At 45.7% G+C, this 25,764-nt stretch overlaps 1 protein-coding gene across 1 annotated transcript in view; it reads right to left on the bottom strand.

Moving 5' to 3' along the window:
* LOC135541905 (collagen alpha-1(VII) chain-like) overlaps positions 1-25,764 on the bottom strand; it is a 108,987-nt gene that overhangs the window by 61,221 nt on the left and 22,002 nt on the right. Inside the window, exons 9-20 of the mRNA XM_064968399.1 lie at positions 21,607-21,726; positions 16,398-16,553; positions 12,384-12,503; positions 11,957-12,106; positions 4,605-4,721; positions 2,985-3,131; positions 2,751-2,876; positions 2,507-2,653; positions 1,986-2,108; positions 1,338-1,616; positions 990-1,133; positions 641-772 (exon numbers count right to left, since the gene is read on the bottom strand). Of these exons, the coding sequence (XP_064824471.1) occupies positions 641-772; positions 990-1,133; positions 1,338-1,616; positions 1,986-2,108; positions 2,507-2,653; positions 2,751-2,876; positions 2,985-3,131; positions 4,605-4,721; positions 11,957-12,106; positions 12,384-12,503; positions 16,398-16,553; positions 21,607-21,726 (1,761 nt within the window). The remainder of the gene's footprint in view (positions 1-640; positions 773-989; positions 1,134-1,337; positions 1,617-1,985; positions 2,109-2,506; positions 2,654-2,750; positions 2,877-2,984; positions 3,132-4,604; positions 4,722-11,956; positions 12,107-12,383; positions 12,504-16,397; positions 16,554-21,606; positions 21,727-25,764) is intronic.

Genomic DNA, 25,764 nt, shown 5'->3' with positions numbered 1-25,764 from the left:
TAAAGCCCTTGGGGGTTTGTGGTATATTTCCAATATACCATGGCTAAGGGCTGTATCCAGGAACTCCATTTTGCATCACGCATAAGAACAGCCCTTAGCCGTGGTATATTGGCCATACCACACCCTCTCATGCCTTATTGCTTAAATAGACCAGAGATGGGCAACTGGAGGGCTGCAGGTGGGGCCCCCTTTTGTAGTCCCGTGGACCAATTTCGTAAGCCTATGGCCCCCATCCCCATCAAAGTTGCCCAACCCTATAACTGACCAATAAGAAAGAGAGTTCCAAACCTCTCTGCCAATAACAGCAAATGTTCAGTTTTCCCCTCCCCACAGACCACTCCCAGGCAGTCCTATCAAAATTCTTGCTTGAGAATTTGGCCATTGCTAAGAAGCTATTTCTGTTCATTTTTAAGTATTTTAATTCAAAACAATCACAGTAGAGTACTTCATTGTTAGCCAGAAATTATTTGATATTGAGATAAAACCATCTGCATTGGACCTTTCAGTGTGAAAGGTGTAAATAGAGGTTCATATGTTAAAGATAAGCTATGGATACTATGCTATTGAATCATGAACTATCAGGGAATATCATTCAGATTTCAAACATTTTCAAAGCAGAAAAACTGATCAAATCTCTTACCATCAATTCGCTTCCAAGACACACGATAGGCTGTTGCTCCCTGCACGCCCACCCATGTTACCCTGACGACCTCACCGCGGGACTCCTGGACTTGGAGTGAAGTCACTGTTCCCACAACACCCTGGTCTGATGCTGAGGACAGAGAGGTGGAAGAGTTCAGTCACCAATTTACATGCACTGTTTATATGATAGTGTAGCACTCATTTAATTCAATCAATCCTTAAATTAACTAAGTGAGGGCAAAGTAAAGCTGTTATCATATTGTTGACAGCTAACCAGCTAACCAAGGCTATCAAGAAGAGAATGGATAGAGGTTAGTGGTCAATTTAGAAATTGAGCGATTGAGTACCTGTTCTGGTGTTCAGGGAGGCGGGGCGTCCTTCTCGAGAGCCAATCAGTGAGGAGACTGACACCCGGTAGGAGGAATCTTCCTGAAGGCTGTCAATGGTGAAGGAAGTGACATCAGCGGCCACTGTGCGGGAGGACTCCACTCCTGTAGAGAGATAGGATCAGGCAGAGGGGAGAATGCTCCTAGGGATTGCTACTACTGTACTATTAGACTACAGAAACCACAAGACAATCCCTATTAAATGTGTTATTTGAGCCTTAATGTGCTTTGAGACCTAAGGTAAGGATCCATAAGAAGGTAATTTATTCATCAAATGACATCCAAATAATGTATTGTAACCGGGCCTACCATCTTCACTGCGCCAGGTAATCTTGTAGCCAGTTGCCCTGGAAACAGGTGACCATGTGATGCGTATCCTCTGAAAGGTGACATCAACGATTCGCAGGCCGCTAACCGTGCTTGAGATTGAGCCGGTGTTCCCATTGGTCCTGGCTGAGAGAGTGACCACTTCCCCGATGCGTTGACCAATCACAGCCGCCAAACCCAGGACCACAGCCTCGTCTGGCTGTAACCCCTCCAACGTGTAGGTTGAGGCCTCTGGTCCCAGATCATGGGACTGCTCAGCATCTAGGAGTGAAACACACTGTTATAGACACAAACACTGGGACTGCTCAGCATCTAAATAGAGGGTGAGAAAGACAGTAACACATACATACATAATAATATAATATAATAATAATAATATATCCCAGACACGCTTTTGTCCAAAGCGAACAAGTCGGCTGGGGCCACTACTTTTGCATATGGGTGGCCCCAGCGGGAATCGAACCCACGACGCTTGGCGTTGTAAGCGCCATGCTCTACCGACTGAGCCAAACAGGAAACATAAATAAATAGGGACTGCTGCTTTAATTATGTTTATCATAACATGTAAAATAATTGTATTTCGGAGGACTAGCACAAAATCATTCCAATTAGAAATCATCTGACACTTACTGTTGCCTTGTCTCCACGTGACCCTGTACCCTGTCGCCCCCAAAACACCTGCCCAGGCGATTCGGAGTCGCCGACCATTGATATTTGTCACTCGTAGGTTGGTCACTTTCTCCAATGCTTGTTCTGCAATCATACATCAATAAGAACACTGTAGTTCAGTGGACAACCAAACATTTCCAATGTTCAATATCAAACTTTTATTTCCCATTTTAAAACATTTTTCCGTTTCATGCCAACTAAACACGGCCCAGGTGCCCTGTCCTGTACCTCCACACTAGCCCACAGGCCCTCTTCTGTCATCTCTGCCTGGGCTTGCATCAGCTCACCTCTCCTCAGTATCTCTATTCACCACCCATTGACATGGATATTCAGCTGGCAGCCATTCATCACACAGCAGACCATTGTTTACCAGACTGGCAAACACACTGCAGCCCTGAGCCAAGATCTGCACCCATTCAATCTGTTCACATCCTCTCTCAAGACACGCTGGAGCAAGCAGTAGCATACAATGTGTTTGTCACCTGCTTTGATGTAAACAGTGACCGGGTCCCCCTCGTTGTCTCCCACCACAGCGGTCACGCTGACCCCATAAGACACGCCCTCCGTCAGATCCCTAAGGTCAAGGGTCGTCTGGCTTCCAGGGACACTGCGTATTTCCTCTGTTTGCGCTATAAATACACAGTGTTAACACCTATGTGGCCTCTGATCTAAAAATAGTGCACTATATAAGGAGGGAAAAGGGTGTCATTTGAGACATGCCCTTACCTTCAGTATTGACCATGAGGATACGGTACTGTGTTGCCCCGGCAACCCCTGTCCATCCCAGTCGCACAGTGCTACCCAGGGACTCTACCACTCGCAGGTTGGACACACTCCCCACCTGCTGTTCCACTATACAGGGACGAGGGACAGGAGGGGGTCAGTGAAGTAGTAGTGAAACTGGTCAAATATACAAATAATTTATTGGGGGGGAGGGGTGCGCCTGGCACTATCCCTGACCTGTTGGAGAGGTGGAGACGGGGGTGGCCTCCTCTCGTCCATCATACAGGGTGAACAGGGTGATGACATACTCAGTGCTAGGCTGCAGCCCTGTCAGATCAAAACTAGTGGTGCCCTGGGAGAACGACTGACTTTGCACTCTGCCACCTGAGGAATACAGTAAGTCAGTTAGATGTTGACAGTCAGTCAGTGAGGGTACATCAATGTTTGTATGAGTGGATCGGTGTACTGTATGTAATTCATGCTGAGCGGTTTGAAAGTACATTCATATTTTGTATGTGTGTGTGCTTGTGTGCACACTTATGTGGCGCACAAGTGTGTGTGTGCATACGCATGTACAGTCCCAGTCAAAAGTTTGGACAACGACTCATTCAATTTTTTATTTTTTTATTAACATTTTCTACATTGTAGAATAATAGTGAAGACATCAAAACTATGAAATAATACATACGGAATCATGTAGTAACCAAAAAAGTGGAAAACAAATCAAAATATATTTGAGATTTGAGATTCTTCAAAGTAGCCACCCTTTGCCTTCATGACAGCTTTGCACACTCTTGGCATTCTCTCAACCAGCTTCACCTAGAATGCTTTTCCAACAGTCTTGAAGGAGTTCCTACATATGCTGAGCACTTGTTGGCTGCTTTTCCTTCACTCTGCGGTCTAACTCATCCCAAACCATCTCAATTGGGTTGAGGTTGGGTGACTGTGGAGGCCAGGTTATCTGATGCAGCACTCCATCACTCTCCTTCTTGGTCAAATAGCCCTTACACAGCCTGGAGGTGTGTTGGGTCATTGTCCTGTTGAAAAACAAATGATAGTCCCACTAAATGCAAACCAGATGGGATGGCATTTCACTGCAGAATGCTGTGGTAGCCATGCTGGTTAAGTGTGCCTTGAATTCTAAATAAATCACTGACAGTGTCACAAGCAAAGACCCCCATACCATCACACCTCCTCCTCCATGATTCACGTTGGAAACTACACATGCGGAGATCATCCATGCACCTATTCTGCGTCTCACAAAGACACCGCGTGATGTTGAGATGTGTCTGTTACTTGAACTCTGAAGCATTTATTGGGCTGCAATCTGAGGTGCAGTTGACTCTAAAAAAACTTATCCTCTGCGGCAGAAGTAACTCTGGGTCTTCCTTTCCTGTGGCGGTCCTCATGAGAGCCAGTTTAATCCTAGCGCTTGATGGTGTTTGCAACTGCACTTAAAGAAACTTTTAAAGATCACAACACAACAGATTGGGACAAATGCATTAAGAAGGAAAGAAATTCTACAAATGAACTTTTAACAAGGCAAACCTGTTACTTGAAATGCATGCCAGATGACTACCTCATGAAGCTGGTTGAGAGAATGCCAAGAATGTGCAAAGCTGTCATCATGCAAAGGGGGGCTACCCTACGAATTTAAAATATAAAATATATTTGGATTTGTTTAACACTTTTTTGTTTTCCACATGATTCCATATGTGTTATTTCATAGTTTTGAAGCCTTCACTATTATTCTACAATGCAGAAAAATAGTAAAAATAAAGAAAAACTCTGGAACGAGTAGGTGTGTCCAAACTTTTGACAGGTACTGTATTGTGAGGATGAGTGTTTGTGTCTGACCTTCCCCCTGCCTCCACTCCAGGCGGTATCCCCTAGCAGACTGGATTAGGTTCCAGGTGAGGCGGATGGAGGAGGGCCCGGTGGTGGCTGCCTTCAGCACCTGCTGCTCCAGACGCTCTGCATGGGGGGAACACACAGACACAACACAACCACTGATACATCATGCTATGTCAGAACCTCTTACAAATCCTTCAGGTGATATTCAGCTCTTTTAGGGGATTTTAATTCATGATGCATTTTCATTGGAATGCCAGTATAGTTGTTTTTAACAAATCTTACACTCTCAAAAATGCTGGGTTAAAAACAACCCATTTTGGGTTCTTTGGTAACCCAGAGCTGGGTAAATATTGCACAGAAAACACACTGGGTTATTTTGACCCAGCCAGTTGGGTTGCTTGAATACCCTAACATGTTAGGTTGTTGGGATTACCCATTCATGGGTTCATTTAATCATCAGTTGGGTAATTCTTACTTTCATGCTGGATTGACCCAACAGCTGGGTCTTTTTTAATATGACATTTACTCTCACAGGTGACAAAAAATACATTTCCTGCATGTCATGTCACTACTAAAACTACGCCTCCAGTTTTCTGATCTGACCGCTGCGTCACATCTCAATAACCCAGCACGAATAACCCAGCACCAATAATCCAGCACCAATAACCCAGCATCAACAACTGAACATTGCTCTTTTTTAAGAAAACAACCCAACTAAGTGACCCAACGCATCCAACTCAGCACTTGGGTCAACCAAACAACCCAGCATTTTTTAGAGTGTAGCTAGCTACACAAACATAGTTGTGTTTCCCTTCCCATTTGAGATCTAAGATCCCAGAGAGGAACATTAGGGGGTATTCTGTCCTAAGTAGCTACAGCACCCACCTCCCTTATCTCAATCGAGACCAATGATGACTCGGCTTTAACTCAAACACAATCCCCTGCAATATTTTTGGGGCGAACCGACCAAATTCATATAGAAATGTGTGTTCTAGATCTGTCATATAAGAAGTGTCAGATCAATTCTATGTGCACTATTTCTAATGCTTCCCATTCTTAAGTACATTTTTTGGCATATTTTACTTTTGGTTTGCACTCCAGCTTCAAACAGCTGAAAATACTATATTTTTATTATGGAAAATATATTTTACAGCGGTTGTCAGGATTTGGCCAGGGTTGTTCCGGGTTTTGGTCACTAGATGCCCCCATTGTGCTTTTTGACCTTATGTTTTTTCCCTTGTTCCCCATTATTATTTGCACCTGTGCCTCGTTTCCCCTGATTGTATTTAAACCCTTAGTTTCCCTCAGTTCTGTGCTCTGTGTTTGTATGTTAGCACCCAGCCCTAGTGTTCTGTGTATTCTTGTCGATTCCGGTGGATGCTCTTGTGGAATTCTGTTTTTGTTTTTGAGTATCTCCTGAGGCTTTTTTGTGCTATTCCTACCACCTTTTGGATTTGCCATTTTTGTATTGAAGGACTTCTCCTTTTTACTTTATTAAATACACCGTCTTAAGTACTGCTGTGTCTGCCTCATCTTCTGGGTTCTGCTGACTATTCGTGGCTCAGTTGGTTAAGTGACTGTTTCTCACTCCGGAGACCCAGGTTCGTAACCGGGTCCTGACAGAAACACAGAGCCAAAAATGAACCCAGAGGCAGCCAGTTCCCAGGACCTTTTTGCCATGCTATCCCACCACCAGGAGACTGTCCAACGCCACGAAGCCGCCCTGGTTCAGCAAGAGGCCTTAATGGCTAGACATTCTCATCTTCTGTCGGAGATGCTGACTTCCATTAAGCAAATATCTGATCGTCTTACCCCGGCAACAGTTCCCGTCCCAGTACCTCAGATTCACGTACCCATGGCAGTTAACCCCCTGGCTGAACCTCGTCTTCCACCTCCCCAACGATTCTCAGGTGATCCAAGTGCTTGTAAAGGGTTTCTCACCCAATGTTCTCTCTCCTTTGAGCTACAACCCTCGTCGTTTCCCACCGACCGGTCTAAGATCGCTTATATCATCACCCTGCTGTCGGAAAAAGCCCTGGCCTGGGCTACTGCTGTGTGGGATGCCCATAGTTCCTGCTGTGCCAGCTACTCTGCCTTTGCTGAGGAATTCAAACAAGTGTTTCAAGGCCCAAGCAGTGGTTCTGACTCAGCCAAACAGCTCCTGACTCTCCACCAAGGTTGGCGCAGCGTGACGGACTATGCCATCCAGTTCCGCACGGTGGCAGCAGCAAGTGGCTGGAACAACGAGGCGCTCACGGTGTGCTTTCTGAAAGGCCTTTCCGACACTATCCAAGATGAACTGGCCACTCGGGAACCACCGGACAATCTCGAGTCCCTGATCAAGTTGGCCTCACGCATTGACCAGCGTCTGAGAGAGAGAGAACTCAACCGTAGACCTCTAGCCCCTATCAGTCCCAGCTCCGAGTCCCCACCTTTATCCTCGCTGGCTCCATCGGAACCCATGCAGATTGGACGCATCTCCCAGGCTGAGAGAGACCGCCGGATGAGGGAGCGACGCTGTCTATATTGCGGCAAACCGGGCCATTTCCGTTCCACGTGTCCCGGGCTCCAGGGAAACGCTCTGTCCCGTACAGACCGGGGGGAACTGTAACGGGAAACATAACCTCCTCCCATCCGTCCAACTCCCGTCTGCTCATTCCAGTCACCCTCTCCTGGGACAACCACAAGCTTCACCTTCAAGCCTTGGTAGACTCTGGAGCCGCAGGTAACTTCATGGATGGTGTCTGGGCGAAGGAGAATGGCGTTCCCTCTGAACCTCTAAGTGACCCCATGAGGGTCACTACATTGGATGGAAGCCCTTTGGGATCTGGACTTGTCACTCATGTCACTACCTCCTTGCGACTTTCAGTTTCACAACACCAGTAATTGATGAACTTTCATTTGATCTCCTGTTCCGAGTTCCCTCTCGTCCTTGGATACCCCTGGCTTCACAGCCATAACCCTCACATCGACTGGTCTGTGGGCACTATCAAGCAGTGGGGTCCTACGTGCCAAGCTACTTGTATTTTCCAGAATTCCCGAGTTCTACTCCCGAGTCTTTAGAATCCATCGACCTGACCCGAGTTCCCGAGTGTTACCATGACCTCAAACTGGTGTTTAGCAAACAGAGGGCCACCATGCTACCACCCCATAGACCTTACGATTGCCCCATCGACCTGTTTCCGGGCACTTGCCCCCCCAGGGGTCGGATCTTTTCCCTATCTCCACCCGAACGAGCTGCTATGGATACCTACATCAAGGACGCTCTGGAAGCAGGCCTCATGCGTCCATCCACCTCCCCGGCGGGAGCAGGGTTTTTCTTTGTGGCCAAGAAAGACGGTGGATTACGTCCTTGCATCGACTACCGGGGACTCAATGCCATAACCGTCCGTAACCGTTACCCGCTACCCCTTATGGCCACAGCCTTCGAGCTGCTCCAGGAAGCAGTTGTTTTCACTAAGCTTGACCTGCGGAACGCATACCATCTTGTGCGGATCAGACCTGGTGACGAGTGGAAGACCGCTTTCAACACGCCTACTGGTCACTATGAATACTTGGTGATGCCCTTCGGCCTGACCAACGCCCCAGCGGTGTTCCAAGCGCTCATAAACGATGTGCTTAGGGATATGCTTAACATATTTGTGTTCGTTTACTTGGATGACATCCTCATCTTTTCGAGCTCCCTTCAAGAACACACTAAGCATGTCAGACAAGTACTCAAACGCCTCCTGGACAGCCATCTGTACGTTAAGCCGGAAAAATGTGAATTCCATTCATCCCGAGTACAATTCCTGGGATTTGTAGTGGAACCCGGTCGAGTCCAAATGGACCCCAGGAAGGTAGGGGCGGTAGCGGATTGGCCCACCCCCAAATCCGTTAAGGAAGTTCAGAGTTTCCTGGGCTTCACAAACTTTTACCGCAAGTTCATCAAGAACTTCAGCTTGGTGGCAGCCCCTCTCTCAGCTTTAACCAAGGGTGGCAATGCAAGGTTTTTGTGGGGAAGAGAAGCTGAGACGGCCTTCCAAGGACTCAAGCAGCGCGTTCTCTCTGCTCCCATCCTGATACTACCGACTACGGATGAACCATTTGTGGTGGAGGTAGACGCATCAGAGGTTGGTGTTGGAGCTGTCCTGTCTCAGAGGGGTGAAGACAAGAAGCTTCATCCGTGCGCTTTCTTCTCACACCGGCTTACCCCGACTGAGAGGAACTACGATGTGGGGGATCGTGAACTCCTAGCGGTTAAGATGGCATTGAAGGAATGGAGACACTGGCTCGAGGGGGCTTCTCACCCGTTTCAAGTGCTTACGGACCACAAGAATCTGGAGTATATCCAGCAGGCGAAGCGGTTGAACTCTAGACAAGCTAGATGGTCTCTTTTCTTCAATCGATTCCAGTTTATCCTCACCTATCGGCCCGGGTCGAAGAATCTCAAACCGGATGCCCTGTCCCGAGTCTACGCTCCTGCCATTCGAGATGACACGGACATGCCTGTCCTTCCTGCTGCTAAGATTGTGGCTCCGATCTCGTGGCAAGTTGAGGATACCGTGAGACGTGCTCAAGCTAGCGAACCGGACCCGAAAGGAGGTCCTGCCAATCGGTTGTTTGTCCCCAAGGCAGTGAGGACTCAGGTCCTTCTGTCGGGGCACTCCTCTCGCCTCACCTGTCATCCGGGCGTAGGTCGCACCTTGGAGTTCATCCAGCGTAAGTTCTGGTGGCCTACCATAAGAGAAGACGTTGCCACTTTCGTCAATGCCTGTCCCGTGTGCTGCCAGGGCAAATCTTCTCACCTCCGCCCTCAAGGACTCCTTCACCCTTTACCTGTTCCCCACAGACCCTGGTCCCATATCTCATTGGACTTTATTACTGGACTTCCTCCATCCCATGGCAATACTACTATCCTAGTCATAATCGACAGGTTTTCAAAGGCGGCCAGGTTCGTCCCTCTGACTAAGTTACCTTCTGCCAAGGAAACGGCTGAGTTGGTAATTAATCATGTGTTCCGAATCTTCGGCATTCCTCAAGATATGGTTTCTGACAGAGGTCCCCAGTTCGCCTCAAGGTTTTGGAAGGCCTTCTGCCAACTCATGGGGGCTTCTGCCAGTCTATCTTCAGGGTACCATCCGGAGTCCAACGGCCAAACAGAGAGGATGAATCAAGAGCTGGAAACCACCCTCCGATGTATGACTCGTGACAACCCGTCCACATGGTCATCCTTTATTGTTTGGGCCGAATACGCGCATAACACCTTGCGCTCCTCCTCCACTGGTATGTCCCCGCACGAGTGTCAGTTTGGCTATGCTCCTCCATTGTTCCCGGACCAGGAGGCAGAAGTCAGAGTGCCTTCAGCCTTGAAGTTCGTCAGAAGCTGTCGCTTATGTGGAGGAAGACCCGTCTTAATCTTATGCGTTCCTCACAGAGGTACCAACAACAAGCCAACAGACGTCGCCGTCCCGGGCCTACCCTGCGCCCCGGCCAGAGAGTCTGGCTCTCCACAAGAGACTTACCTCTACGGGTGGAGTCTCGCAAGCTGTCCCAAAAATACATCGGTCCCTTCAAGGTTGCCAGGAGAGTTAACCCAGTTTCTTATCGCCTACACTTACCCAGATCCCTTAAGATTAATCCCACATTTCACATTTCATTGTTAAAACCTGTTGTTTTTCTCCCCTTGTCCCGGCAGACAGACCTCCCCCTCCGCCTCGTGTCATTGGAGGCCAGCCGGCTTATACCGTCCATCGGATACTGGATTCCCGCCGGGTGCAGCGGTCCTGGCAGTATCTGGTGGACTGGGAAGGCTACGGTCCCGAGGAGCGCTCCTGGGTTCCTGCCAAAGACATCCTGGACACTGACCTCATTCGTCAGTTCAGGGCCCTCCACCCTGAGAGAGCTGGTAGGAACGTCAGGAGCCGTTCCTAGGGGGATTCTGTCAGGATTTGGCCAGGGTTGTTCCGGGTTTTGGTCACTAGATGCCCCCATTGTGCTTTTTGACCTTATGTTTTTCCCTTGTTCCCCATTATTATTTGCACCTGTGCCTCGTTTCCCCTGATTGTATTTAAACCCTTAGTTTCCCTCAGTTCTGTGCTCTGTGTTTGTATGTTAGCACCCAGCCCTAGTGTTCTGTGTTTTCTTGTCGATTCCGGTGGATGCTCTTGTGGAATTCTGTTTTTGTTTTTGAGTATCTCCTGAGGCTTTTTTGTGCTATTCCTACCACCTTTTGGATTTGCCATTTTTGTTTTGAAGGACTTCTCCTTTTTACTTTATTAAATACACCGTCTTAAGTACTGCTGTGTCTGCCTCATCTTCTGGGTTCTGCTGACTATTCGTGGCTCAGTTGGTTAAGTGACTGTTTCTCACTCCGGAGACCCAGGTTCGTAACCGGGTCCTGACAGCGGTTTAGAATGTACAATGATTGTCTACACTATACTTGCTTGTTTTGTCACATAAACTGAAGTTAGGCTAACTATTAGAATTTTAGCAACCAGGAAATGGCAGAGCAATTTCTGTACAGTGCACCTTTAAGTAAAGACATCCCTCTAAAATTAGTCATACACAGGGGGTGATTGTATTTGCGTGTGTGTGTGTGTGCACATATGTGTGCTTGTTCTTCTATTCTCGTGGGGGACCTGAAATCCCCAAATTTCCCCTCGTGGGGACATTTTAAGCTTAGGGGTTCGGTTTAGGGTTAGGGGTTAAGGTTAGACGTTAAGGTTTAGGATTATGGTTAGGGGTGAAGGTTAGGGTTAAGGTTAGGGTTAGGATTTGGTTTAGTTTTAGAGTTAAGGAAAATAGGATTTTGAATGGATGTACATTTTTAGGTCCCCACGAGGATAGGAATCAAATGAAATCACATTTTATTTGTCACATGCTTCGTAAACAACAGGTGTAGACTAACAGTGAAATGCTTACTGAAGGGCCCTTCCCAACAATGCAGGAAGAAACAATAGAAATAATAGAAAAACAATAATACGAGGAATAAAGAAATTCATAAATCTAAACGGTTGTTCTCTCCATAGACATATACCATATATACAGTGTTCTATATCTATGGCTCTCTAAGGCTCTATTATTCTATTTCTCCTTCTCTTTCTGCCTCTCCATCCCCCATAGTCCCTTACACTAAGGTCTGCTGAATGCAGCAGAAAGTATTTTATAAATGCATTCTTTCACTGGCTAAAATTAACCACAAGTAGAAGTTACTGGGACAGAGACAGAGGAAAATAGACAGAGGGACAGAAGGAGAGGGAAATGTATGTCTGCAGTGCAGCTGCAGACATACATTGTATGTCTACTGTGTGTAGCTCTGTACTGTGTGTAGCTCTGTACCATACAATGTATGTCTACTGTGTGTAGCTCTGTACCTATCTTGAACCTGGCGGTAGCAGCAGGTCCCTCTGTGTTGTCTTCGTAGAGGGCGATGACAGTGACAATGTACTCGGTGTCTGGCTGCAGGTTCAACAGGGTGTGAGTCTCAGTGTCGCCAGCCACCTCCACAGACTTCACATCACGTCCTGGGAGAGACACATGTACAGGGGGAGAGGAGATAGGGGTGAGGGAGAGAAGATAGGGGCAGGAAAGAGGAGAGCAGAGAGTAGACAGAGGAAAAATGGAAGGGTGAAATAGACAACGACAGTTGTTGTGTACACATTGTGTCACCGACTGCTCACTATATAAAGTATTAACAGCATTGCTGATTCTCTCATAAATTCCATTCTGCATTTCTGCAGAACAACCCTTTTGTGTAAATACAAAAGTCAATACAGATTGGTGCATTTCTCCGCTCCTTACCTGTGAATGGTCCCCAGACCAGTCTGTAGGCCCTGGCTCCACCCACTCCCCTCCACAGCACCCGGACGCTACGCTCTGACACGGTCTCTACTGACAGCTGCTGGGCCGCCTCCAGACGCACTGCAACACACACACACACACACACACACACACACACACACACACACACACACACACACACACACACACACACACACACACGAAGAATCCGCAAGGCTGTTAATCCTTTATATAGTGAGCAGTCAGTTACATTATGTGTGCACAACAACTGTCCTTGTGTTGTGTGCTTAGTGCGTCTGGGCGCTTAGTGCGCCCTCCTGTACTTCTTGTTCACCCATGACTACGTGGCCACGCACGACTCCAACACCATCATCAAGTTTGCCGACAACACACCGGTGGTAGGCCTGATCACCGGAGACGATGAGACAGCCTACAGGGAGGAAGTCAGTGACCTGTGTTGCCAGGACAACAACCTCTTCATCAATGTCAGTAAGACCAAGGAGCTGATCATGGACTACAGGAAACGAGGGGGCGAGGACGCCCCCATCCACATCATCAGGGCTACAGTGGAGCGGGTCGAGAGCTTCAAGTTCCTCGTTGTCCAAACCACTAAGGATTTAAAATGGTCCACACACACAAACAGACATGAAGAAGGCGCGACAGGGCTTCTTCCCCCTCAGGACGTTGAAAAGACTTGGTATGGGCCCTCAAATCCTCAAAAAGCTAAACAGCAGCACAATTGAGAGCATTTTGACTGGCTGCATCCCTGCTTGGTATGGTTTATGCACCGCCCTCGGTCACATGGCGCTACAGAGGGCGGTGCGGACAGCCCACTACATCACTGGGGTTGAGCTCCCTGCCATCCAGGACCTCTATATCAGGCGGTGTGAAAGGATGGTCCGTAAAATTGTTAAAGGCTCCAGCCATCAAAGCCATAAACTGTTCTCTCTGCTTCCGCATAACAAGCAGTACCGGAGTCTGACACCAACAGCCTCCTGAACAGCTTCTATCCCCAAGCCATAAGACTTCTAAATAGCCAACAAAATGGCCGCAGGGACTATCTGCATATACACTTTTTATTTGTACTTTTGCACTGACTCTACGCACACTCTACACACACACAACTCACTTAACACACACCCACATTCATACTGACTCTACACACTCATATACAATCATCATATATGGAGCTGCTACTTTGTTTATCAGATATCCTGATGCCTAGCCACCTTACCCCTATACATACTGTATCTACCCCTACCACTCCAGTATCCCTGCACATTGTAAATATGGTATTGGCACCAACTCTGGTATTATTACAATTGTTTAATTCTACTGATATTGATTATACTGCATTGTTGAGAAAGAGGAAGCAAGAAAGGCATTTCACTGTACTTGTGCACGTGACAATAAAAACTTTAAAACAAACACACACACACACACACACACACACACACACACACACACACACACACACACACACACACACCACACAGTATGCATCCTGAAATAGGGAAAATATGAACAACAGAGAAGAGCTTCAGACTTTTATTGATTAATGCAGGCAACAGTCACCACCAGGCGGCAGCATGATCATCTAACCATTTAAAAGTTGTCTGAGATAAACGTGCAAACCCACTGGGAACACACTTGTTGAATCAACGTTGTCCCACGTCTGAAATGATGTGGAACCAACGTGGAATAGATGTTTACTTGACATCTGTGCCCAGTGGGAAGCTACCTATCTGGCGATGAAAATGAAAATGATTACTGTTACCTTACCACCTATCGTTCACATAAAGTCACAAATGCATGAGGCCAATCTGTATAGTTTAGGGTTGAATATTTTCAGTGAACTGACTTGCCTAGTTAAATAAAGGTTAAATTGATCAATAACAAAAAATAATCCTCAGAAATCTATACACAATACCCCATAAAGAGAAAGCGAAAACAGGTTTTTGAAATTGTAACAGATTTATAAAACATTTAAAACCGAAATACCTTTTTTACATAATTATTCAGACCCTTTGCTATGAGACTCGAAATTGAGCTCAGGTGCATCCTGTTTCCCTTGATCATCCTTAACATGTTTCTACAACTTGATTGGAGTCCACCTGTGCTAAATTATATTGGTTGGACATAATTTGGAAAGGCACAAACCTGTCTATATAAGGTCGCACAGTTGACAGTGCATGTCAAAGCAAAAACTAAGCCATTGAAGGAATTGTCTGTAGAGGTTCGAGACAGGATTGTGTCGAGGCACAGATCTGGGGAAGGGTACACAGTGGCCTCCATCATTTTTAAATGGAAGAAGTTTGGAACCACCAAGACTGGCCGCCTGACCAAACTGAGTAAACAGAGGAAAACGGCTTTGGTCAGGGAGGTGACCAAGAACCCGAAGGTCACTCTGACAGAGCTCTAAAGTTCATCTGTGGAGATGGGAGAACCTTCCAAAAGGACAACCATCTCTGCAGCACTCCACCAATCAGGCCTTTATGGTAGAGTGGCCAGACGGAAGCCACTCCTCAGTAAAAGGCAGATGACAGCCCGCTTGGAGTTTGCCAAAAGGATTCTCTGGTCTGATGAAGCCAAGTATGAACTCTTTGGCCTGAATGCCAAGCGTCTGGAGGAAATCTGGCACCATCCCCACGGTGAAGCATGGTGGTAGCAGCATCATGCTGTGGGGATGTTTTTCAGCGGCAGGGACTGGGAGACTAGTCAGGATCGAGGGAAAGATGAATAGAGCAAAGTACAGAGAGATCCTAGATGAAAACCTGCTCCAGAGTGCTCAGGTCCTCAGACTGGGGCGAAAGTTCACCTTCTAACAGGACAACAAACCTAAGCACACAGCATGAAATCTCCCTCATCCATACAAAAACAGTTCCACATGATTTCCTCTTAAATTTCTGAATTATTTAATGTAACATACCTTCCCAAGTTCTCTCATGTCACCACCCCTCGTCTGCACACTCCACTGGCTTCCAGTTGAAACTCGCATCCATTACAAGACCATGGTGCTTACCTACGGAACAGCAAGAGGAACTGCCCTTCCCTACCTTCAGGCTATGCTCAAACCCTACACCCCAGCCCGAGCACTCCGTTCTGCCAACTCAGGTCTCTTGGCTCTCCCACCCCAACGCGAGGGCAGCTACCGCTCAGCCTAGTCAAGCTCTTCTCTGTCCTAGGACCCCAATGGTTGAAGCTCTCCTGGTTTCAGGGGGAGAGCCCCATCTTCTGAAAACATCTGAAACCCTACCTCTTCAAACAGTATATTAAATAATCCCCCACATAAAAAAGAATAAATAAAAATGACCACCACTTGCACTTGACTCTCTGACTCTACTGATAGCTACGTTATTGAGGAAAAATGTACTTACTATAATTGTTATATGTGGTGGTCCCACCTCGCTATCTTAAGATGAATGCACTAACTGTAAGGTGTTCTGAATAAGAGCGTCTGCGTAAGGACTAAAATGTACATGTAAAACTGTTTAACAAATCAAACATTAAACCTCGTAAACAATTAATGGTAATACATGGCAACCTCATAAACAATTAATTTAGACCAAGTGTTAATTTGAAATTCTATTTGCTGAAATGTGTGCCATTGCGCGGCTATTCGAGACTGGTTTCATTTTCAAGTTTTATGGTACTTAATCTATTTTTTTTGGAATGAAAACTCTTTCATCATTTTATTGTAATTAATTACAGCTCATATTTCATAGACATCTGGAAACACTAGATAGTTACTTTAATGTAGCAGTCACATTACTGGCACAAGGCACTGTGCTTGCTGTAACGGCAGGCTCAGGAGCATAGAAAGTTCCAGCACAGGAGCTTTGCAGCACACATCTCTTTTGCTGTATGCCAACTGTAGAACTTCTGAGCTTTTCCATTGAAAAGCAATGGCTCACACCAATAATGTTAAGTGCACTTAAAACTGAAGATGATATAATGATGCATCATACAGTACTGACTGAGGGTAATGGGAGAGAGTGGGTGAGATGTACTTACATGTGCGTGAGGTGAGGGTGGCGGGGGAGACAGAGTTTCGGGGGAACAGGGGGTATAGGGTGAGGACGTAATCTGTGTCTGGCAGTAGCCTCTCCAGGGTGACAGAGGTGGAGTCTGCAGCCAGAGACTGCTCCAATAGCTGGGCTGCAGGCTGACCTGTCAATCAATCATAGCCAGCCAATCACACAAGGGTTACAGGAGGCAACAGACAAGTAAATACACAGCTCACTATTCACATCTTTAAATGCACTTGCTTATACTCGTAGTACATGTGTATGATATAAGAAAGAGCAAAAACAGTCTGTGTATGAGTGTATGTGTGTCAGTATTGGGCTGTGGCGGTCACACAATTTTGTCAGTTGGTGATTGTCAAGCAAATAACTGTAGGTCTCATGGTAATTGATAGTTAATTAACATAAACACATTTAGCATCTCCTGGCTTCCACACATAGCCTACAAGCCATTTTAAAAAGTTGAATAAATCCATGTAATATAGCCTACACCTTCACAATAAATCCATTATTTATTTTAGACAGGTCTAAAGAAGCATGAAGAAAATGTAGTCTATTTCAGAAGAAAAGAATAGCGTACTTTGAGTTGTCCTTATGTTAGGTCCTGATGTGGCTATGCCAAATGGCTGTGGGCTACACTCGTTCACTTAGCAGACAAGATTTACTTATAATTCCGTAGCATTATTTTTATATTATTTTAAAGTATGAAGAATACAATTGAACAAAGCTAAATGAAATAGAAAGGATATTTTCTACAAACGATTTCAGGGAGTGTGCACATGCGACTATTCTGTGTTGAGCGGTTAACTAAGAAATACGTACTCCTATACGCTTAATTTAGAGTTATTAATGTAACTTTGGTTGTTCTACAAATGTTGGACTGATGAGACTCTGATGATTTGAAAAAAGTCGGTTGAAAGGCATGAGCTCTGCGTAGTTTTTTGTGCAGGCTATACTCCAATAGTCTCTCATTCACAATTTGACAAGGACTTGATAATGCCTCGAATTTCACTGCAATATCCCCTTTGTGGCCATTATGCACCCTAACAAAATGCATGCCTTTTGCAGCCCGGAGTGCTGTGTAATCTAAAACGTTTCTCACTCACTCGGCTCTCCTTCATCAGATCGGGTCTTTCTCACAGGCTTCACATACAAGTGAAGACAGACAAAGGCTACAGTTCAAACTCATAAAAGACACACCCTCGCCTTATGCCCTTGGGGGAATCCCAAGTAAAAACGAATGTAAATAAGTTTGACATTGTGCTACTAATGCACGTGACGGAACAAACACGTCTCGTAAAGGTAATTATGTTGTTGTTTGGTTAGCCTCTGGAAATTGTAGAAATACAAAAAATGTTCCTTCTTCAGAAGTTCCAGCTAGGCAGGCTAACGTTATTTAGCTAATTCATTTGCTAGCTATCATACAGCAGGCATATACACTGCTAAAAAAAAAATAAAGGGAACACTTAAACAACACAATGTAACTCCAAGTCAATCACACTTCTGTGAAATCAAACTGTCCACTTAGAAAGCAGCACCGATTGACAATAAATTTCACATGAAGTTGTGCAAATGGAATAGACAACAGGTGGAAATTATAGGCAATTAGCAAGACACCCCCAATAAAGGAGTGGTTCTGCAGGTGGTGACCACAGACCACTTCTCAGTTCCTATGCTTCCTGGCTGATGTTTAACCTCTTGAAACTCCCCATCCCGGATCCGGGATTGTGACTAAGCCTCAGGCTCATTAGCATAACGCAACGTTAACGATTTCTGAAAATCGCAAATAAAATTAAAATAATGCGTTTGCTCTCAAGCTTAGCCTTTTCTTAACAACACTGTCATCTCAGATTTTCAAAATATGCTTTTGAACCATAGAAATTGACTAATTTGTGTAAGAGTATGCTAAGCTAGCATAGCATTTTGTGTAGCATGTAGCACGCAACATTTTCACAAAAGCCAGATAACCAAATAAATAAAATCATTTACCTTTGAAGAGCTTCTGATGTTTTCAATGAGGAGACTCCCAGCCACATACCAGATGCGCAGTGTTTCCTGAAAGCGTCTGTGTGTAGGAGAAATCGTTCCGTTTTCTACATTGCGCCTGGCTACCGAAACGAACCGAAAATGCAGTCACCTACAACGTGAAACTTTTCCGGATTAACTACATAATATCGACCGAAACATGGCAAACGTTGTTTGGAATCAATCCTCAAGGTGTTTTTTCACATATCTCTTCATTGACATGCAGTTCGTGGAAGCTTGCTTCTCTCTCTGTGCCCCATGGAAAAATACTGGCAGGTGACTTTTGCGCACCAATTTCGGCGCAGGACACCGGGCGGACACGTGGTAAATGTGGTCTCTTATGGTCAATCTTCCAATGATCTGCCTACAAATACGTCACAATGCTGCAGACACCTTGGGGAAACGACAGAAAGGGCAGACTCATTCCTCTTGCGTTCACAGCCATATAAGGAGATCATGAAAGACAGAGCCTCAAAAATCCTTGTCATTTCCTGGATGCCAAGTCATCTTGGTTTTGCCTGAAGCTCACGTTAAAGGGCACGCACAGAGAAGATATTTGTATTTCTGGACACGTCAGAGTGTTTTCTTTCGAACAGTAGCAATTATATGCATAGTCGAGCATCTTTTTGTGACAAAATATCTTGTTTAAAACGGGAACGTTTTTCTTCCAAAAATGAAATAGCGCCACCATAGGTGTAAGAGGTTAAGTCACTTTTGAATGCTGGTGGTGCTTTCACTCTAGTGGTAGCATGAGACGGAGTCTACAACCCACACAAGTGGCTCAGGTAGTGCAGCTCATCCAGGATGGCACATCAATGCGAGCTGTAGTAAGAAGGTTTGCTGTGTCTGTCAGCGTAGTGTCCAGAGCATGGAGGCGCTACCAGGAGACAGGCCAGTACATCAGGAGACGTGGAGGAGGCCGTAGGAGGGCAACAACCCAGCAGCAGGACCGCTACCTCCACCTTTGTGCAAGGAGGAGCAGGAGGAGCACTGCCAGAGCCCTGCAAAATAACCTCCAGCAGGCCACAAATGTGCATGTGTCTGCTCAAACGGTCAGAAACAGACTCCATGAGGGAGGTATGAGGGCCCGACGTCCACAGGTGGGGGTTGTGCTTACTGCCCAACACCATGCAGGATGTTTGGCATTTGCCAGAGAACACCAAGATTGGCAAATTCGCCACTGGCACCCTATGCTCTTCACAGATGAAAGCAGGTTCACACTGAGCACATGTGACAGACGTGACAGGGTCTGGAGACACTGTGGAGAACGTTCTGCTGCCTGCAACATCCTCCAGCATGACCGGTTTGGCGGTGGGTCAGTCATGGTGTGGGGTGGCATTTCTTTGGGGGGCCGCACAGCCCTCCAGGTGCTCGCCAGAGGTAGCCTGACTGCCATTAGGTACCGAGATGAGATCCTCAGACCCCTTGTGAGATCATATGCTGGTGCGGTTGGCCCTGGGTTCCTCCTAATGCAAGACAATGCTAGACCTCATGTGGCTGGAGTGTGTCAGCAGTTCCTGCAAGAGGAAGGCATTGATGCTATGGACTGGTCTGTCCGTTCCCCAGACCTGAATCCAATTGAGCACATCTGGGACATTATGTCTCGCTCCATCCACCAACGCCACATTGTACCACAGACTGTCATCAGGAGCATGCCCAGGCGTTGTAGGGAGGTCATACAGGCACGTGGAGGCCACACACACTATTGAGCCTCATTTTGACTTGTTTTAAGGACATTACATCAAACTTGGATCAGCCTGTAGTGTGGTTTTCCACTTTAATTTGGAGTGTGACTCCTTAAAGGAATGTGTTGCCTGGAGCCATAGGCACAGATCTTCATCCTACCACAGACAAGGTAAACAGAGGGTGTGTGGTAGTGTGGGTGTACTGGTTGCATGAATTAGGACTTGCTTGCAGTGGGATGCACAGAGACAGGTAGAAACATCCCACATCTCCTTACAGAATACACACTGACCTCATTTAAAACTAACACAAACAAGCGTGCCAGTCTCTCCTCCTATACAGTGGGGCAAAAAAGTATTTAGTCAGCCACCAATTGTGCAAGTTCTCTCACTTAGAAAGATGAGAGAGGCCTGTAATTTTCATCATAGGTACACTTCAACTATGACAGACAAAATGAGGAAAAAAAATCCAGAAAATCACATTGTAGGATTTTGTATGAATTTATTTGCAAATTATAATGGAAAATAAGTATTTATTGTAATTGTAATTATTCGCTCCTATGGCCTACTTATTGCCTACCTCCTCATGCCTTTTGCACACACTTATAGACTTTATTTTTTCTACTGTGCCATTGACTTGTTTATTGTGTTATTGGCTTGTTTATTGTTTACTCCATGTGTAACTCTGTGTTGTTGTCTGTGTCAAACTGCTATGCTTTATCTTGGCCAGGTCGCAGTTGCAAATGAGAACCTGTTCTCAACTAGCCTACCTGGTTAAATAAAGGTGAAATAAAAAAATTAAAAAATTGCAGCCACATTTTCTCCTCTTCAGATTGAGCCTCTACATTCAATCATTAATTCATACACCTGAAGTCTCCCTTAGTCTCGACTGCCCAGTTTTTAAAGTCTCTGTAAAGCTTTCTGTAAAAGTGTATGTGGTATTTATTTGTGGTAATGACTGGGTAATAAAACTCTTCTGATAGACAGGGAGAGCCAGGGGGGCGGTATAATGTGAGACAACATCTCATCTCTACCATAGTACTGTATACTAACCTGATGTCCATAAATCTTCACACAGATTTACTTGTCTCAATTTGCCAACTGCAGGTTCTCTATTATCTATTATCCTTATCCCTTCTCTCCCTCTCGCTCTCTGTTACACTCTTACAAGCCAAAAAGAGATGTGTGAGGAGTTAAGTATTTTATAATGACAGTTAACAAGATGGCTTGGCATGGCCCACAGAATGTTGTGCGTAAAGAATGCGTAAAGAATTTGAGTATGATCAGAGTAAGCAGTAGTCATATTGTGGATGTTCATGAGCTTGTGTGTGTGTGTGTGTGTGTGTGTGTGTGTGTGTGTGTGTGTGTGTGTGTGTGTGTGTGTGTGTGTGTGTGTGTGTGTGTGTGTGTGTGTGTGTGTGTGTGTGTGTGTGTAAGCGTTTGTGTATGTGTGCATGCGTTTGTGTGTGAGCGTACGTGCGTGTGTCTGACCTCGGGGTCCGTAGGTGAGTCTATAGCCCTGGATCTGTGATGTGGGGGCATCCCAGCCCAGAGAGAGGGAGAAGAAACCAGCCTGGACTAGACGAAGACCAGACACCCCTGGTAGAGACTCTGCGAAACAAGGGATGGAGAACGGAGGGAGAGAGATAAAGGGAAGATGGAGGATAAGGATGATGAGAGGCGTATCCTATGAGGATGATGGTATGGCTTCACATGGAAGAATCACACATTGGGAAGAAACGGGGGAGTATTTGAAGTGAGTGACTTAGGAAAGACATGTGGAGAGAGAGGATGATATGGCAAAGAAAGACTGTTGATATGGTTCTTCACTTCATTAGATTCATCCGCTAGATGTAGCTTACCATAGCGCACCTCGTTTCATTACAGGCGACAGGTTCAGTAAACATCACTGCATTCTTTACCAGAAAGTATGCTGGCCCTCTGAAGTATTGTAGGTCGATTCATTGCTCTCTTTTATCTATAAAGCTAACTTACAAAAACTCCAACCATTCCTAACATAATTAACAACCTTCTGATGTACAACTAACCATACCCGGTCTCAAGGTTGGCTAACTCTGGAAATCTCTTTCGTCCCTTCAGAGTTAGGTAAATCTGCTTTTAGTTTCTTTGCACCATGGAACAGAGTTCCATACAACTGGATGTACTGGTGCCTCTCAGGCAGTTCCACATGCTGATTGGCAGATGATGGAGGACCTCTTTGCTGAGAAATGTGATTGTTTTTCTTGAGTTTGTTTGTAATTTCGCATATTTGTATTTTGTAAATTGTGTATATCAAAATCAAATCCAATACAACAGGTGTAGACCTTACCGTGAAATGCTTACTTACAAGCCCTTAACCAACCGTGCTGAATGTTTAAATTTTTTTTTTAAATAAGCTAAAAGCAAGAAAATAAGTTACAATAAAATAACAATAACGAGGCTATATACAGGGGGTACCAGTACCAAGTCAATGTGTGGGGGTACAGGTTAGTTGAGGTATATGTACATGTAGGTAGGTGACTATGCGTAGATAATAAACAGTGAGTAGCAGCAGCGTTAAAAAAGGCTGGGTCAATGCAAATCATCCGGTTAGCCATTTGATTAACTGTTCAGCAGTCTTATGGCTCGGGTGTAGAAGCTGTTAAGGAGCCTTTTGGACTTGACGCTCCGGTACCGCTTGCCGTGTGGTAGCAGAGAAAACAGTCCATGACTAGGGTGACACCGTCTAGTATAGAGGTCCTGGATGGCAGGAAGCTTGGCCCCAGTGATGTACTGGATGGTACTCACTACCCTCTAGCGCCTTGCGGTTGGATGCTGAGCAGTTGCCATACCAAGTGGTGATGCAACCAGTCAGGAGGCTATCGATGGTGCAGCTGTATAACTTTTTGATGATCTGAGGACCCATACCAAATTGTTTCAGTCTCCTGTAGGGGAATAGGCATTGTCATGAACTCTTCACGACTGTCTTGGTGTGTTTGGACCATCATAGTTTGTTAGGGATGTGGACGCCAAGGAATTTGAAGCTCTCAACCCGCTATGTGAATGGAGGCGTGCTCGGCCCTCCTTTTCCTGTAGTCCACAATCAGCTTTTTTGTCTTGCTCACGTTGAGGGAGAGGTTGATGTCCTGGCAGCACACTGTCAGGTCTCTGACCTCCTCCCTATAGGCTCTCTTTGTTGTCGGTAATCAGGCCTACCACCGTTGTGTCATCGGCAAACTTAATGATGGTGTTGGAGTCGTGTGGGGCCACACAGTCGTGGGTGAAAAGGGAGTACAGGAGGGAACTAAGTGCTTACACCTGAGGGGCCCCCGTGTTGAGGATCAGCGTTGCAGATGTGCTGTTGCCTACCCTTACCACCTGGGGGCATCCCATCAGAAAGTTCAGGATCCAGTTGCAGAGGTAGGTGTTTAGTCCCATGGTCCTTAGCTTATTGTGTCAGGATTTGGCCAGGGTTGTTCCGGGTTTTGGTCACTAGATGCCCCCATTGTGCTTTTTGACCTTATGTTTTTTCCTTTGTTCCCCATTATTATTTGCACCTGTACCTCGTTTCCCCTGATTGTATTTAAACCCTTAGTTTCCCTCAGTTCTGTGCTCTGTGTTTGTATGTTAGCACCCAGCCCTAGTGTTCTGTGTTTTCTTGTCGATTCCGGTGGATGCTCTTGTGGAATTCTGTTTTTGTTTTTGAGTGTCTCTTGAGGCTTTTTTGTGCTATTCCTACCACCTTTTGGATTTGCCATTTTTGTATTTAAGGACTTCTCCTTTTTACTTTATTAAATACACCGTCTTAAGTACTGCTGTGTCTGCCTCATCTTCTGGGTTCTGCTGACTATTCGTGGCTCAGTTGGTTAAGTGACTGTTTCTCACTGCGGAGACCCAGGTTCGTAACCGGGTCCTGACATATTGATGAGCTTTGAGGGCAGTATGGTGTTGAACACTGAGCTGTAGTCAACGAACAGCATTCTCACATAGGTGTTACTTTTGTCCAGGTGGGAAAGGCCAGTGTGGAGTGCAATAGAGATTGTGTCCTCTGTGGATCTGTTGGGGTGGTATGCAAATTGTAGTGGGTGTAGAGTTTCCGGGATGATGGTGTTGATGTGAGCCATGACCAGCCTTTTAAAGCACTTCCTAGCTACATACATGAGTGCTATGGGGCGGTAGGTATTTAGGCAGGTTACCTTGGCGTTCTTGGGCACAAGGACTAGGTTGGTCTTCTTGAAACATGTAGGTATTACAGACTCCTTCAAGGAGAGGTTGAAAATGTCAGTGAAGACACTTGGTAGTTGGTCAGCGCATGCTCTGAGTATGTGTCCTGGTAATCCGTTTGGCCGTGCGGCCTTGTGAATGCTCAGCGTGATCACACAGTCGTCTGGAACAGCTGGTGCTCTCATGCATGGTTCAGTGTTGCTTGCCTCGAAGCAAGCATGGAAGGCATTTAGCTCGTCTGGTAGGCTTGCGTCACTGGAGAGCTCGCGGCTGGGTTTCCCTTTTTAATCCGTAATAGTTTGGAAGCCTTGCCACATCCGACGAGCATCAGAGCCGGAGTAGTAGGATTCTATCTTAGTCCGGTATTGACTCTTTTCCTGTTTGATTGTTCGTCGGAGGGCGTAGCGACAGCTCTAGTCACTGGTACTTCCTGCTTGAGTTTTTGCCTGTAAGCAAGAATCAGGAGGATAGCATTAGTCAGATTTGCCAAATTGAGGATGAGGGAGAGCGTTGTACTGTTGGATTCTGGGTTAAACTTGCTATCCTTTGATATCCTAGAGACTGGTTTTTACATCAGAAGTTAATGGTTATCTGTAGGAGCCATCTTTGGAATGTGCTGGGTGGACGGGAGGAAGTCACAGAATTGCTATAGGGGATACGGATGGACATCTGTGGATTAGGCAAATGAGGGGTTGAGGTCAGGTCAGATCCCCTAACAAGAGAAATTATGGTTTATTACCCTATTACTTCGTCTTCCTGTCGAACCATAATATATGTAATTGGAAAGAAGGAGGAGTGCCTAAATTGGAGTGTTTATACTCTTGGTGGTGGAAACATGTTTTGTCTCATGCAGCTGTATTGATCCTCTGGGAAAAAATCAACTTGGTTAAGCTTGCATAGTGTCAGTTGAGATATTTACTCTGAGAATTAGAGCCTAACAGTACGTGTCTCTATGTGTGGAGTAAAGGTGGTCTATAGTTTTTTCCCCTCTGGTTGCACATGTGACATGCTGGTAGAAATGAGGTAAAACGGAACAATAATGAACCAACAACAAACGGTGAGCCATCGTATTCATACATAAAAAACTAATAATGAAAGAAAAGTATTGCCACTTTGAATTTTGTAAAGATAGTTTGGGAGAGGTGGAAACATTATTGTTATCGATCAATTATGACAAACCTCCTGGCATTAACAACTTAGATGGAAAGCTACTGAAGATGGTAGCTGACTCTATAGCCACTACTATCTGCCATATGTTTAATCTGAACCTAGAGGAAAGTCTTTGTCCTCTGGCCTGGAGGGAAGCCAAAGTAATTCCACTACCCAAGAGTGGTAAAGCGGCCTTTACTGGTTCTAACAGCAGACCTATAAGCTTTCTGCCAGCTCTTAGCAAACTGTTGGAAAAAAAATGGTGTTTGACCGAATACAATGCTATTTCTCTTTAAA

Source organism: Oncorhynchus masou, chromosome 6 (assembly GCF_036934945.1).
Source record: "Oncorhynchus masou masou isolate Uvic2021 chromosome 6, UVic_Omas_1.1, whole genome shotgun sequence".
NCBI classification, from domain to species: Eukaryota; Metazoa; Chordata; class Actinopteri; order Salmoniformes; family Salmonidae; genus Oncorhynchus; species Oncorhynchus masou.
This window is presented reverse-complemented; position numbering and strand designations above follow the sequence as displayed.